The 16282-nt window shown below is 37.8% G+C and overlaps 1 protein-coding gene across 3 annotated transcripts in view; it reads right to left on the bottom strand.

Annotated features, from left to right (window-relative positions):
• Window positions 1–16282, bottom strand: part of pard3ba (par-3 family cell polarity regulator beta a) — a 195367-nt gene that overhangs the window by 165586 nt on the left and 13499 nt on the right. For all 3 annotated transcript variants that reach the window (XM_052126534.1, XM_052126536.1, XM_052126535.1), the window contains exon 2: window positions 12231–12332. In XM_052126534.1, coding sequence (XP_051982494.1) covers window positions 12231–12332 — 102 coding nt within the window. The remainder of the gene's footprint in view (window positions 1–12230; window positions 12333–16282) is intronic.

Here is a 16282-nt window from a genome sequence, read left to right as displayed (position 1 = left end):
ATTATATATTTCACTATGTTTTCTCTAAATCTTAGCATAGTTGAGCCAAACTCAACTGTCACAAAACAAATCAGTCTAAGAGAGACAGATTACAGCCATAAAGAAATTCTATGTAACAAAAATATGAATTGTACACATTTTATTTTATCATTAGTTTTTATTATTTTGAAAATTTCAATGTCACATTTTAGATTTTAAAAAATGTACAAATTCGATGTATTATATCAATAAATATGATGTCTTGCATAATTGCATATATTATATTGCATGTAAAATTGCGTTTCATGTTTATTGTAGGAGTGGTGGTGACGTAGTGGTTTAAAGCACATAACTGTTAATCAGAAGTTCGCTGGTTCGATTGAGCAAGGCACTTAACTCCAGGTAATTTGACATTACTCAAGGCTGCTCTGGGGGGATTGTCCCTGTAATAAGTGCACTGTAAGTCGCTTTGGATAAAAGCGTCTGCCAAATGCATAAATGTAAATGTAATGTTTACATGTATAATTTACATTTATATGCTGAAAATGTGCTAAAATGGTGCTGTCTATTTAAGAATTGAGCCAAAATAAACAAAAACGTTTTGCTTTTGTTGTTTTTGATCAACAACTGACTGTTAAGAAAGGGTGTTAAGAGACATTACTCCGGTAGTTCTCAAATGCTTTTGGTCATGGCCTCTTTGAAACATACAGAGCCCCTTATAGAGGACATTTTTTGCATGTAAATCCCAATAAGTTTTGCGTTTCCTCACAATAGTTTGTGTACAATTTTGAACCATGATATTCGTAGTGAACCCATAGTGATAATACAGGAAAACAAAAAACTGTGGTAATAAAAAAACCATCATTTTGTTATTATGGTTTTACTACAAATAAAACACTAAGAATTACTACAATACTCAGTGACAATCGGATTGTATGGACCTCATCTTTGGACACACATTAGACGGAACAAGTCAAACTAAAATATTACTCTCAACATGCAGTGAAAGCATCTCTGTGCTGAAATTCTTCACCACTATTCTACTCTATCACTGGTGAGTAAATAGATCCTCTGATGTTTACCTTTCAATCTGCTCCTTTACTGACTGCACTGACAAACTATAGCTGGCTAACATAGCAAACAGATGTGATAAACATGAATGACATGGTTGTCAAGGACAGGGTTAATGTTATATTAGCTATATTGAAAAGGGAAAATAATGGGGTCATTGTCAAATACATACTGGAAAGTTAATTAACAAACTAGTTAGCAACTTACCGTGAAGTCACTGCTTAACTCTGCACTGCTTAATTACACACTTTCTGTAGAACCGTCAGCTCAGTTCTGTATACAATGGAGTTGGAGTGTGCTCTGCTGGACAAACTACGTTATGACACCATTTCTAAACCAGCTTAAGCATTGCTTTCTGCATTATGTGTTCTTACATTTTTTTTTTATATCTGCACATATCAGTAAACACATACGCCGATACAGATATATCTGTGAAAGGCTAATATCATATCGGCTACAACCTAATGGCTGAAAACATAGTTTTCTGTTCTTGGGTGACAGAACTGGAACCCGACATGGTCTTCTATTGTTGTAGCCCATCCGCCTCAAGTTTCTAAGTCTTCTGCAAACTGAGATACTATTCTGCTCTGTACAACTGTATAGAGTGGCTATCTGAGTTACCGTAGCCTTTGTCAGCTCGAACCTGTCTGGCCATTCTCCGTGAACAGCTCTCATCAGCAAGGAGTTTCCATTCACAGAACTGCCACTCAATGAAATGGTTTTATTGTATTTTTTGACCCATTCTGATTAAACTATAGAGACTGTTGTGCATGAAAATCACTGGAGATCAGCATCTATAGAAATACTCAAACCAGCCCATCTGGCACCAACAATCATGCCATGGTCTAAATGACAGAGATCACATTTCCCCCCCATTATGATGGTTATGATGCCAATGCATATCTTTCTATTGCATTGTGTTCACTGGCTGCACTCAAAAATAAACATACATGTGACTAGCGTGGTTTGATTAACAGAAAAATTACTCATGATGATCCTTGGAGCAATCCAAATGACTCACCAATTCAAAAGTTATGGGTTAGAATCAGTCTGAAAAATCTAAATGATCTGGATTCCACAAATGCCAACTCTTGACCACAGTAGCATGTGTGCTGGCCTGCTATATATATTTTCAGATAATAATATTTTAATAGACCAAAGACACACTAATATCAGCATATTAAATGTGGTCTACAATGAAGTCAATTGCTTTTCTCAATTATCCTTTGAAATATGTGGAAATTAGCATCTCAATTTCATTAAGAATAATTCACTAGGATACGCTGTAACATACAGTAACAAAAGTCTCTGAAAACGCCATGCTAATTATCATTTATTTGCATTTGTACATCAATGGCTGTTCTTTAAAAAAAAAGTTCAGCCTAACTGCAGCCATGTTTCATGTTCATTTCTAATCATCTTGTAAAAAGCTCTTTATTATGTGTGTTAGTGTGTTCCAAGGAAACTAAAGCCTTTGTTCTCAGAGTCGAGAAACTTTCTCCCAGTCTGGGAATCAATGCTGGGAATAGGAGCAAAATACATGGAAATGAGAATGCATAATAAAAGGATGCCCAGTGAGATCCAACCTACATGATGCTGCTCAATTGCTTTCTTCTGCTAAACTTAGAATTCAAAACTAAAAGCAAAATGTGTTTGGTGAAGTACAAAGTGACAAAGTCACCCCACCCATCACAACTACAGTACAATGAATATTAATATTAAATAGCTTGGGGAACTTACTGGTTTGCAAGTCATGAATGGGTTTCTTTAAAAAGCATAGCCAAAAAAGTCTGGAGGTCACAAAAATATTGAAAGAGGACATACAATTTGAGCAAAGACCATTGAGAATCAACTCACAAGAACATATTATCTGCACAAAAGTAATTATATTATATACTGTATTCACACATGATGAAATTGTGACTTTGTGGTATCAAACTGGGGCAAATAATCATAATGGCTTTTCGTTCATCAGTGAAAATGAGCTCCCACAGCTCCTTTCCCAGTTTGTGAATAACTGTAATCAATCAAAATCTTCAGTATTATAAGATTGTTTTAATACAATCATCCTTCTGCATTTGAAATGTAATCGAATGAACCCACGGCACATTTTAGCTGAATAGTGCTTAAATATGCTGGCAAATTTAGTAAACCACAGTATTTAAACCTTCATCTGCAATCAGCCTCTATTCAGTAACCGAGATCGTTCTCTCAATAAATGACAGATGTGAAATAAAAAAGGTGAGTGCCTTTAAAAATGATCTGGATGCCATGAATGCTATCTATTGACTAGCATGTGTGCTGGCCTGCTATTTATTTTTAAGTGATTATAGACTGAAGACGCTCAAATCTGCATATTAATTGTGGTCTACGATAAAGTTACTCAACAGTCCTTTATTCTGAATTGGCTTGAAATATGTGCTAATTAGCATGCCAATTTCATTAGGCCTATTTATGTGGTGCAAAACATTCAAAGGGTGACCCATGGCATGAAAGAACCTTGAAAATAGAGGAAAGATGTTTATACATTCGTCAAAGGAATGAGAGAAATAAACGGCTGACAAATGGCACAATTTATAGAATAGGCATCTGGATCATAAAAGTTAATTAAAACAAAATAATCAGACACCATTGGTGTCTTGTATCCGTTTTCTCATTTATCTTTTTATTTTATTTGTATTAATTGTTCATCTCATTGTTTTCACATTACAAATACATTTTTAATCTAAGATACTGAGAAACTAAGCGAGTTTTTCCAAAATCATGCATAATGAATACCTATATATTAGGGGTTTCAATTCAACACGTTACTTTTTAGTGATTAATTATAAAGAAAATCACACAATAAAAGTAAAATAAGCAATAAACCATACCCCCTGATCTGTACGTCAATTCCATAATAAGGACTATAGGGTCCTATGAAATCAGTTTGATATTTTTTTTTTTTTTTTTTTTTTTTTTTTATTCTGTGGTTTCCATTTTATTTTCTCTGAATTCCGGGTTTTAAAGTTTAATTTAATTTACAACAAAACAAAAATCAAATAAATTCATAGAAATTTTATAAAGAGAACATAATTCAATTCAACATTATTGCATTATTATTATCAAATGAAGCACTTCTATACTGATCTTCACAGCACAATCCAAAATTCAATTACATTTTTTTTATTAATTAATTAATGTCAAATACAAAGCTGCACTGTAGAGCATCACGGTATTAATGAAAACAGTGATGAAACTCTTATTTGTGAGACATTGCCTAAAAATAATATAATTACCTCTATCAATATTACTACTACTACCAAACAGAATTTTAAATATTGCTACAGAAAGTAATATATTTCAGTCACATTTTTTCAATTTCACGCATCTAGATAAATTGGGCTTTTATTTTGACAATTTACCGCAAACCCGGATGTTTCACAACTTCACTTCTGGAAAAGCCATTTGCTATATGGGCTAATGTGCTTATTAAATAGCTAAAGGCTATGATTTAATTATATAAATATGTAGTATGCATGTGTTGCGTGTCAGTGAATAAAGTGATCTCTTTGATGGTTTTAATAATTACACTGGGACATATTACAGTTTAATTTAATTTATGAATTGTGCATTAATACATTCATTATATCCCACGTGTCAAATTTGTGACATTTCCTGTTTTATTGTTAATTCCGTTTTTATGACTGGATTCTGCGATTCCTTCCATGTTTTCACCAATGAGGAAATCATAGGACCTTTAGGAGTAAAGGAAACTCACCTTGCCAAAGCACACTTGCGCAAAATGTGTTCATAAGTGACGCAACAGTCAAAAGACATCAGTCTGCATGTGCACATCCCATGTGAATAATGGTACATTCGTATCATATTGGAATTACAGTAATTACTAGATTCAAAGTTGTACAAATCATTCACGTCTTCATAGAACTCGTTATTACATTAAGTTGTAAACGTGGAATTCAATGACTTGACCGTCGTATGTCATGTAAAAGAACTGAAATTGTAGCGGCCACAACAGTTAAAGGTAGTTTACATACACTCACTGAGCACCTAATTAGGAACACTACGGTCCAACCAAAGTACCCAATGTGGTCTTCTGCTGTTGTAGCCCATCCACTTCAAGGGTCAACATGAGCATTCGGAGATGCTATTCTACTCACTACAATTGTAAAGAGCGGTTATTGGAGTTACCGTAGCCTTTCGGTCAGCTTGAACCAGTCTGGCCATTCTCTATTAACAGCTCTCATCAACTAGATGTTACCATCCAAAGGATTGCTGCTCACTGGATGTTTTTAGTTTTTGGCACCATTCTGAGTAAATTCTAGAGACTGTTGTGAGTGAAAATCCCAGGAGAGCTGCAGATACAGAAATATTCAAACCAGCCTGTCTGGTACCAACAATCATGCCACAATATAAGTCACTGAGATAACATTTTTCCCCATTCTGATGGTTGATTTGAACATTAACTGAAGATCCTGACCAGTATATGCCTTATTTTATACATTGCACTGCAGCAAAATAAGAATACCAAATTCAGAGCTACATGGTTTGCAGTGTTGCCATGTCTGAAGTGATGTCATTAGTAATATTGCATGCTCAAAGTCTAGTGACAACCGCTAAACTGGAATGAATGGATTGTTATGAATTGCAGGGCAGTGATTTCAAAGGCCAGTTTTTTCAATGTCTATTCAATGTCAATGCAATGTCTATACAAAACCTGCCCATGATATAACATAAAAACTGTCCAGTACATAGAGGCTGCTTTATGACAGCACTGGCACATAGGAACATACCCTTAACGCTTGAGTGACAGTGAGTGGATGTGAATGATCGGGCTGTACAGGTAGTGCGTTTTTTAGGAAGGTAAAGTGCTTGTTTATCATATGGTGTAGTGGGTGCTTTAAAAGTCATTATCCATGACTCAGTAGATTTAAGAGAAAATCTTAGGGTGGTTTCACATATAATATGTTTTAAGTGAACCAAACCCAGTTCAGTAAAAGTGAACCAGAAAGGGAACCAGCTGCAAATGACTTCAGTGCTTCTGGAGTTCACAATGCAAGTGGACTTAAAAGAGGACCCAGTTTCTTTTTTGTTCCTCTTCACTTTAATGTGGTTTCAGATCCCTTGTTCACATCACAGCTCTTTAAGAACACAGACCCTATTGCAGCTAGGACTGTCACGATTATACAATTTGGCTGACAATAATAGTTCATAAATAATTGTGATTATTGTCAATTGTCATACAAATTGTCATACTTTCTTAAAGTTAAAGCATGCTTATTAGAGATAGGCCTACGCCTTTGAGCATCTCCTCCTGCATGTCATTTACATTGTGTGTTTGAGCCAAAAACATTTGCCATTGCGCAAATAAAACTAAAGGGAAACTATAAAAAATCCTTGCTTGTATTTTCGTGGGAGTTTGGAGCGAACCTCCGTAGAAGGTACGGCCATCAGAGCACTTTAAAGCGGTTCACCTTAACGCGCTGGTTTGCTCTGAATGCAGCCATTGCGTTAATTTTAGGTGCTCAAATATTACAACAAGAACGGAATACAAGACACAAAACCACGTCATGGTAATCATGATATATCTATAGTCGCTTAAAATTCACATAGGTGGACAGTAAATTGTGATTGGAATATGAAGTAGGAGTGGTAGTGGTGTAGTGGGCTAAAGCTCATAACTGGTAATCAGAAGGTCGCTGGTTTGATCCCCACAGCCACCACCATTGTGTCCTCAAGCAAGGCACTTAACTCCAGGTTGCTCCGGGGGATTGTCCCTGTAATAAGTGCACTGTAAGTCGCTTTGGATAAAAGCGTCTGCCAAATGCATAAATGTAAATGTAAATGTATGTAATGCAGCTATGTCAGCTATGAAATGGTCTATGGCAAGCCCCGAGGTACTTAAGTCATAAAATGCAAAGCGGACTGGTTCCTTTTCGCTTGCATCGCACAAATCGATCGAACAAAAAAAGGACCGACAAATGAACCGTACTCAGACCACCTCCTGAGGTGGTCTGAGTACAGTTTGCTTTTGGGTCCTTTTAGGGGGGGTCTGAGACCACGTGGGTTGTTCAAATATACTCGTTATAACGCTCTGAGAGCGCTTTAAGTGCTCAAACGAACTAGGTGTGAAAATGTCCCTACACCCACACAAAATCACCATTTATCACCTGGAGTGGCTGATCACACTGAACGGATGATAAGCACAGGGAGGTGGGTGAGGACTCATTTATGGTCAGTATTCTGATGCAGAATATCAGGTATTGTCGATGTAAAGTAGTCCTGACCATATATATTTGGAAGCTGACAGCAGCCAAATTAATGCAGAATTGGTGTGGGAGTAATTGTAACTGAAACCGAAGCGGTCTATTGAGTGATCTTGTGGTGTCTAAAAAAAAATTATAGACCAATATATGGTCTGAAATTTTGTTATTCTGAGATTATCGGCATCAACTGCTTAGACTTAGTGAACAAAATTGCTAGATAGAATCCCATTCCTATACCTACATCTTTGCAAAATAATTTTTAAGTGGCTCATTGTGTGTATTGAGGCACTTTATTGGTGAGAAAAACATTAGAAAGACATCGAATCATACAAGGAAACACCAAAGTTCATCCTAATCATCCTTAAATTACAAATAAATAAAAAAAACACCACAAGAAATTCAAATAGAAGCAAAAATGAGGAACTGGAGTGATTAAGTGTATAATTGACTAAAAGGAAACAGAGTGGCAAGTCCTCACAGCGTGACCTCTCAGTCTCCCAGAGTCCATTGGGGCCCTGACGACAGCAACTCCGCGCATTAACGTCATTCATCATCCGCACTGAATATTCATGGGCAGGGTCCTGGGGTCAAGCCAAGCGCCATCATATCCTGCTGGGGGTTAATGGGCATCAAGTCAGGGGTGGGGCCGAAATGTGATTCCATCGTCATGGCAACTTCACCCTAATCAACCTCCATAGGAGGTGAAGAATGGTCTAATGAAAATGCTGTGACTCACTCACACTGGCTTTGAATTTAAGTTGATTAGCATGCCAAACTAACGGTGCAATCTCATCCCGGTGGAGTGTTTCCGCAGGATGATAAAGATTATTATAAAAGGGGACTAAACGAAGATTGACTGCATAATGGCCAATAATGGGGCCCAGTTACTGAAAAATAGCATTGCGAAAAAAATATTCTGTATAAATTGAAGGAAAACGCTTTCAGGAAGAAAAAGAAAAATGCTTTTAGAATGCAATAATCATGCAGGAATCAATAGGAGCAGGAATCACTAGAAGCAGGTTCCAGAGGAAAAAGCCTTATTTCCTATTCAGCCCAAATTGCAAGTCGGAAGTCAGCTTACTTTTGGATTCAAAAGTTCAACAAAGTGAACTGCCTAAAACTAAATAATGCTGCCTGACTAGATCTGGGCTCAACAATAAGGAATGCACGATTGCCCAAATATTACAACGAGAACGGTATACAAGACACAAAACCACGTCATGGTAATCATGATATATCTATAGTCGCTTAAAATTCCCATATGTGGACAGTAAATTGTGATTGGAATATGAAGTAGGAGTGGTAGTGGTGTAGTGGGCTAAAGCTCATAACTGGTAATCAGAAGGTCGCTGGTTCGATCCCCACAGCCACCACCATTGTGTCCTCAAGCAAGGCACTTAACTCCAGGTTGCTCCGGGGGATTGTCCCTGTAACAAGTGCACTGTAAGTCGCTTTGGATAAAAGCGTCTGTCAAATGCATAAATGTGATTCCATCGTCATGGCAACTTCACCCTAATCAACCTCCATAGGAGGTGAAGAATGGTCTAATGAAAATGCTGTGACTCACTCACACTGGCTTTGAATTTAAGTTGATTAGCATGCCAAACTAACGGTGCAATCTCATCCCGGTGGAGTGTTTCCGCAGGATGATAAAGATTATTATAAAGGAGACTAAACGAAGACTGACTGCATAATGGCCAATAATGGGGCCCAGTTACTGAAAAATAGCATTGCGAAAAAAATATTCTGTATAAACTGAAGGAAAACGCTTTCAGGAAGAAAAAGAAAAATGCTTTTAGAATGCAATAATCATGCAGGAATCAATAGGAGCAGGAATCACTAGAAGCAGGTTCCAGAGGAAAAAGCCTTATTTCCTATTCAGCCCAAATTGCAAGTCGGAAGTCAGCTTACTTTTGGATTCAAAAGTTCAACAAAGTGAACTGCCTAAAACTAAATAATGCTGCCTAACTAGATCTGGGCTCAACAATAAGGAATGCACGATTGCCCAAGCCAGTGTAAGAAAGATTCAGGCCAGTTGCTAGAACAGTCACTTGCCCGATTGGGTTAGTGCTGCATTTATAACAATAGTCCAAGCAAACAACAAGCGAGAGCGAACAACGTCTTCTAAACGAGAAGTGAGCGCAAGTATATTTCTCTCGCAAAGATGCACAAATGCATAATATGCTGGACACGCCAAGGCACAGTAGCGTGCAGACACAGAGCGCACTCTCCTTGCACTGTCCTAGCTCTTTTCCAAGTGTCTTAGCAGCAGCTATTAACAATATGTAGAAAATAGCAGGAAAAAACCCCACTTAATGAATTTCGTAGTGGGATTTAACGTGTTTTGCAACATTTTAAGTATCCCCGCCCATTCAGTGTTCACAGTGTGTGACATCCCCACATTTTTTGTTTTGACATTTTGGTGAAAAATAGTAATCCACACATTGGAACACCAGAAATCAAAAGTTTCTTTCTATAGGACTGAAAACCCATATCTCTATGTGTAAGTCTCATCATCATCTCTCTCCGTGCAGCGTAGACTGTTTGACATGCATGTGCTCTCGCAAAGGGACAGAGCGCTGGTTTTATTCCCACTGTAAAATAAAAAATAAAAACATTTTCTCTAATAATTTCACCTTTAGAGATGAAGCGCCAAATGAGACATAATAAACTTTGATAAACCCCAGTTATACACATGTCTGGAATTCACGAGCTGCGAGTATACATTTAATTAGGTAATGTTTCAAAGCGTAAACATTAACTTGACATGATAATATCGTTTGTAGCACGATCACTATGGCTATTAGGCTATTATTATCAGAGCTGTTCAGCTGCCGGGTGAAGATGAATATTTGAAACAGTTTACTTCACATCATTCACAGAACACCTGTTACATGTCTCATTTCTGGACCATACAGGTATTTTTGCTTTTGTTCTTTGTATATCAGTCAGTGTTGTTCTTGTTAGGGTTGTCTGATTTCATGTTATATACACATTGTTAATTCACAGATTTAGGCCTAATATCTATCTACTGTATATTACATACCACAACCGATTTAGTAGCAAGTCTGTTCTCTCAGCCAATCAACAAATCTTTAACTCAGTGAATAATCTTTGATCCTTCTTGTGAAAACACTACACATGGGCAAAAGTTGCATGACAGCATGACTAAACTGAAACTAAGTGACTGAAAACCCATCACCTCCACAGAACTCTTGACTTAAAAGCACATGTGTAAATGGCAGGACCTCGGAGATTAATATGATGCATTTATATCTGTAAAGCGCATATATGGAATTACATAAGGCATAAATCATATCTTGTATAAATGTCATAAATATGTCATAAATGTGATTTAATTTTGGGGGACATTTTACTTTATTTTTTCTCCCCAATTTGGAATGCCCAATTCCCAATGCACTCCAAGTCCTCGTGGCTACATAGTGACTCAATCTGTGTGGTGGAGGACGAATCTCAGTTGCCTCCGTGTCCGAGACCATCAATCCGCGCATCTTATCACGTGGCTTGTTGAGCGCATTACCGCGGAGACCGTCTGGAGGCTTCACGCTGTTCTCCATGGATTCCAATCACAACTCACCACGTGCTCCGACGAGTGCGAACCACATTATAGTGGCCACAAGCGTTGAGCCCTGTAGATGCTCTATTTTAGCCAAAATCTAAAAGGAGCCGTTCACACCAAACACATTTTTGCACTACACGCATGTCTTTAACCATTGTGGTGTCTCGCTGTTTTTTAATGTCTCACGTATGAGACGGCGTATTAAAAACGTCATCTTTTAATAACATGTCTCTCCTCTTTTGCGTTCTATTTGTTGCATAGGCTTTAACACAAGAAAATGTTGGGTCTCCCCAAACCCACATTGTATCCTTAGCGTACAGGGCAATTCCAGGTTACTTTGCAACACTGCTTGGTATTGACTTAAAAATCTGAGAATTTTTTTTGTCCAAGATGGCGATTATTTTCCTTTTTTTTTTATATATAGCCAACTGTAGAATTTATAATTAAATATACTGTCAATAATTTATTAATTATAGAAAAGCAGATTTTCACATCATTAAGATCATGACTGAACTAGTTAGGTAAAGTGCGTCAAGACAAACTTGACTTTTGGCTTGACAAAGACTTGTCTTAAAGTTCAAACTAGCTCTGGATGGACGGACAGACGGGATGGACAGATGGACGGATGGATTTTAGGGTGGTTTAGGGTTTGGAAAAAATCCATTGTAAATTAAATTTTAAATAATTACCCAACTAAAGCGGTGTTGATTTTTTTTATTCCAAAGAATGTGCAAATTCAATTGTTTTTTTTGTTTTTTTTAAATCAAACAATATAATAAGCATATTTAATTAGCAATTATTTATATTTATGTCTGATGAATAAAGTATTAAATAAAATATATGAATATAATATTTATAGCAAATTCTTGTTTGGTAGTATTAATGATATGAATCATAACTTTAAGTAGGGTGGATGTAGTTACTCAACAGGCTGAAGCAAATCAAGAAAGGGCTGTGGTTTATTTTGTTTTACAGATTTATGTTAAGTTTTTTGGAGCAAATGCCACCAAACTGGTTCCAAAGGACACAAGCCTACACCTAAAGTAGCCGTGATGTAATTGGTGAGAACACCAATCCGCTCAAGGCAGGGCAGGCAGGCTAATCAAGTCCAAGCCCAACGTGATTAACTTTTCCAAAGCCAACCATGCTCAAGATAACTCTCCTTGCTAGTTCTCAATGTCTCTTGAATGTGGCTTATGTTTTTTTATGACTGTCCAGACAGGAAACACATTTCAACAAAACTAACAGCAGTTAAATCACAACTTTGAGCCGTAAACTATCAGTATATCTGCGAATCAAATGCACTTAACTACAGATAAATACCGTAGCCTTACCTTGTCTTTGTCTTCGACCAGGTCTGTTAGCATGTCATCCGGGTCCAGGATCCCCCCATCCACATACTCAACATGGTGTGTCTGTACCAGGAATTCCCCATCCTGTTGAAAACAATAGATCCATTAGTGAAGCCCTCATTTCAACACAATACAAGGGACTAATCATATCAGTCTGAATTGTTTAGATAGACAAGCTGTTGACTCACGCTCTTAAAAAAAGTAGCAATCAATTATATTTGTGTAATCATAAAAGGTGCATTGAACATTTCTCACATGAAAAAAGCCATTTGGTTTGAGTCAGCTTGAGTCAGTTACAAAGTTGGCAGAAGTATCGGTTCCATAAAAAACTATAAATCATAAACATAATTTTGGTAAATAACTGTTTCATCATTAGGTCATTAATGACTTTGCCAATCAAATAAACAAAACATGATGCACTTGCTTGATCAGAATAAACAAGTTTTTTTTACAGGTGACTATGTATTGTGTGGTCAGTTATTGGCTCCAAATACCATGATTTCGGAATTAAATAACAAACAGATAGTCCTGCCCCAAACCCATGTCACTGGTTGAGCCAATGTCGTGGTGTCGGGATGATTGGGATGCTCAAACAAACATAGCAACGGTTTGATAATCCCTATGAATCAACCTACAAATGGTTTACTTACAGTTGTCTCTGCATTTTACGCTGGAATAGGAGAACGTTTTTTTTATATCCAAAAAACACACTTCACCTTTAAGTGTAATTCTACTGAAAACAAACTACCCAAATGACTGACATGTTTTTTAACATAGTTTTTGTAGAATATCTTGAGAATTTATATTGGGAACAGACAAAAATGATATGTACACATGTAACCAGATAAGACAACCTTGATGTTTTTAGTCTGTCATAGTTGGAATACCATCAGCACATTAGAGAACAAACTTGTTGAGCAACTCTGCTACTATGTTAGGGGGAAAAAACACTTCAAACACGTCTGAGAGAACGTGTTTGGTTGGTAACGTATGACATTAGAAGTTCCAGTCAAACCAGCAGAGTTGTTGACACATCACAATAGATGCCATAATAATACTAGCACAAATCCCACATCATAATGAACATTGGGTATACACTGCAGTTTGATATAAACAAAGATTGTTTTAAAGGGGCTATATGTAAGATTGGCAACAAGTGTTTGAAATGGGTACTGGAGAGTTGTCTGGCCCACCCCCCTCACAAGTTCATGTGGGTTGCCGTAAATGATGCCTCGGCTTTGAGAAGGCTCCATCTTGCAAAGGCATCTCCAATATTTATCCTTGCTTTACTACAAGATGGATGGCAAGGCTTTTTAAGTCGGGTGGAATCTGTTATCTCTGATCCATTTAGTTTGCTGGCTTCCATAGCTGCAGCACACAGTGTTGTTTGCCTGCAAATTTGTTCAAATCTGGCAACCTGGCAGTGTCGAAATACTATTAGTGCGTGGGAAGTGGGCGGGATCACACAGGCCAAAACAACAACAGAAATTCTGGCCCAGAATGGAAACTTCAAAGTACAATATACTGGCTGTAGCATTGTTATTGGAGAAGCTAGTATCTCAACTTAGCATGTTTCCTAATTCTCTAACATATTATTGTCATTTTATGATTTAGTACAGTACAAATATGGCATATAGCAGCTTTAAACACAAAAAGACATTGACATCAAATGAAGATGAAATATTCTACTAGGTTACTACTACAAGGTCAATAATCAAATGCAAGCAAATTTGTGACATTGACCATGTTAACTACTTTGTATAAAAGGTCCATTTTCCTGCTTCCATTGATTGTAATGCCATTTAAACACTGATGAGCCAAAACATTATGACCACCTGTGTGCCACCAAAACAGGCCACTGCCATCAGTGTATACCATTGCCATGAAGAAGTGTACCTGGTCTGTAACTATGTTTTGGTAGGTGTCACATGTCAAATTTACATTTATATGAATCAACCCTGGGTTTCCCAGCAGATCATTGCCCAGAGCATCACACTCCCACAGTCCAAACTTTATGCTCCATAGCCAATTGAAGTCATTTTTTTTATTCTTAGCCTCACTAACAAGTGGCTTTCTTGTGGCCACACAGCTGTTTAGTCTAAATCCTGCAAGTCCTCGTCACATTGTGCATGTGGAAATGCTCTTATATTCACTAATAAACATAGTCGAGAGTTCAACTGTCGATTTTTTACAATGTGTTAACTAAACACATTGTAAAGTGTTTTAGTGATCTATCAGGATCATTCAAGATTTCTTTTCGACCACATTTCTTTCGTTAAGCTGACGATTCAACACCATCCTTCACCACTAGGCTTTAATAATGCATTGGACAGTTCTTAACCCACTTGCAGTGATTTCAGCAATCTCCTTAGTTGTTTTCTTTGCTTGATGCAGTTAAAAGAATTGTTGCCAGCTGAAACATATTAATCACTGCAATAAGTATCTGCTTATTTAAATCCAAACGGTGACTTTTGTTTTGGCCAGACAATGCATTCAACAATATTCAATACGCTGACTACGAGAACTGTGTTCGCTTAACATCTAAACTACCCAAACCCTTGACATGTGGCCTTGTTAGGAGATGATCAATGTTATATGCTTTATCTGTCCGTGGTCATAATGTTTTGGCTCATCAGTGTTTACTGAAAATAATTAATATACAGTGAGGAAAATAAGTATTTGAACACCCTGCTATTTTGCAAGTTCTCCCACTTGGAAATCATGGAGGGGTCTGAAATTGTCATCGTAGGTGCATGTCCACTGTGAGAGACATAATCAAAAAAAAAAAATCCAGAAATCACAATATATGATTTTTTAACTATTTATTTGTATGATACAGCTGCAAATAAGTATTTGAACACCTGTCTATCAGCTAGAATTCTGACCCTCAAAGACCTGTTAGTCTGCCTTTAAAATGTCCACCTCCACTCCATTTATTATCCTAAATTAGATGCACCTGTTTGAGGTCGTTAGCTGCATAAAGACACCTGTCCACCCCATACAATCAGTATGAATCCAACTACTAACATGGCCAAGACCAAAGAGCTGTCCAAAGACACTAGAGACAAAATTGTACACCTCCACAAGGCTGGAAAGGGCTACAGGGAAATTGCCAAGCAGCTTGGTGAAAAAAGGTCCACTGTTGGAGTAATCATTAGAAAATGGAAGAAGCTAAACATGACTGTCAATCTCCCTCGGACTGGGGCTCCATGCAAGATCTCACCTCGTGGGGTCTCAATGATCCTAAGAAAGGTGAGAAATCAGCCCAGAACTACACGGGAGGAGCTGGTCAATGACCTGAAAAGAGCTGGGACCACCGTTTCCAAAGTTACTGTTGGTAATACACTAAGACGTCATGGTTTGAAATCATGCATGGCACGGAAGGTTCCCCTGCTTAAACCAGCACATGTCAAGGCCCGTCTTAAGTTTGCCAATGACCATTTGGATGATCCAGAGGAGTCATGGGAGAAAGTCATGTGGTCAGATGAGACCAAAATATAACTTTTTGGTCATAATTCCACTAACCGTGTTTGGAGGAAGAAGAATGATGAGTACCATCCCAAGAACACCATCCCTACTGTGAAGCAGGGGGTGGTAGCATCATGCTTTGGGGGTGTTTTTCTGCACATGGGACAGGGCTGACTGCACTGTATTAAGGAGAGGATGACCGGGGCCATGTATTGCGTGATTTTGGGGAACAACCTCCTTCCCTCAGTTAGAGCATTGAAGATGGGTCGAGGCTGGGTCTTCCAACATGACAATGACCCGAAGCACACAGCCAGGATAACCAAGGAGTGGCTCTGTAAGAAGCATATCAAGGTTCTGGCGTGGCCTAGCCAGTCTCCAGACCTAAACCCAATAGAGAATCTTTGGAGTGAGCTCAAACTCCGTGTTTCTCAGCGACAGCCCAGAAACCTGACTGATCTAGAGAAATCTGTGTGGAGGAGGGCCAAAATCCCTCCTGCAGTGTGTGCAAACCTGGTGAAAAACTACAGGAAACGTTTGACCTCTGTAATTGCAAACAAAGGCTACTG

The sequence above is a fragment of the Xyrauchen texanus genome, chromosome 5 (assembly GCF_025860055.1).
Source record: "Xyrauchen texanus isolate HMW12.3.18 chromosome 5, RBS_HiC_50CHRs, whole genome shotgun sequence".
NCBI lineage: Eukaryota > Metazoa > Chordata > Actinopteri > Cypriniformes > Catostomidae > Xyrauchen > Xyrauchen texanus.
This window is presented reverse-complemented; position numbering and strand designations above follow the sequence as displayed.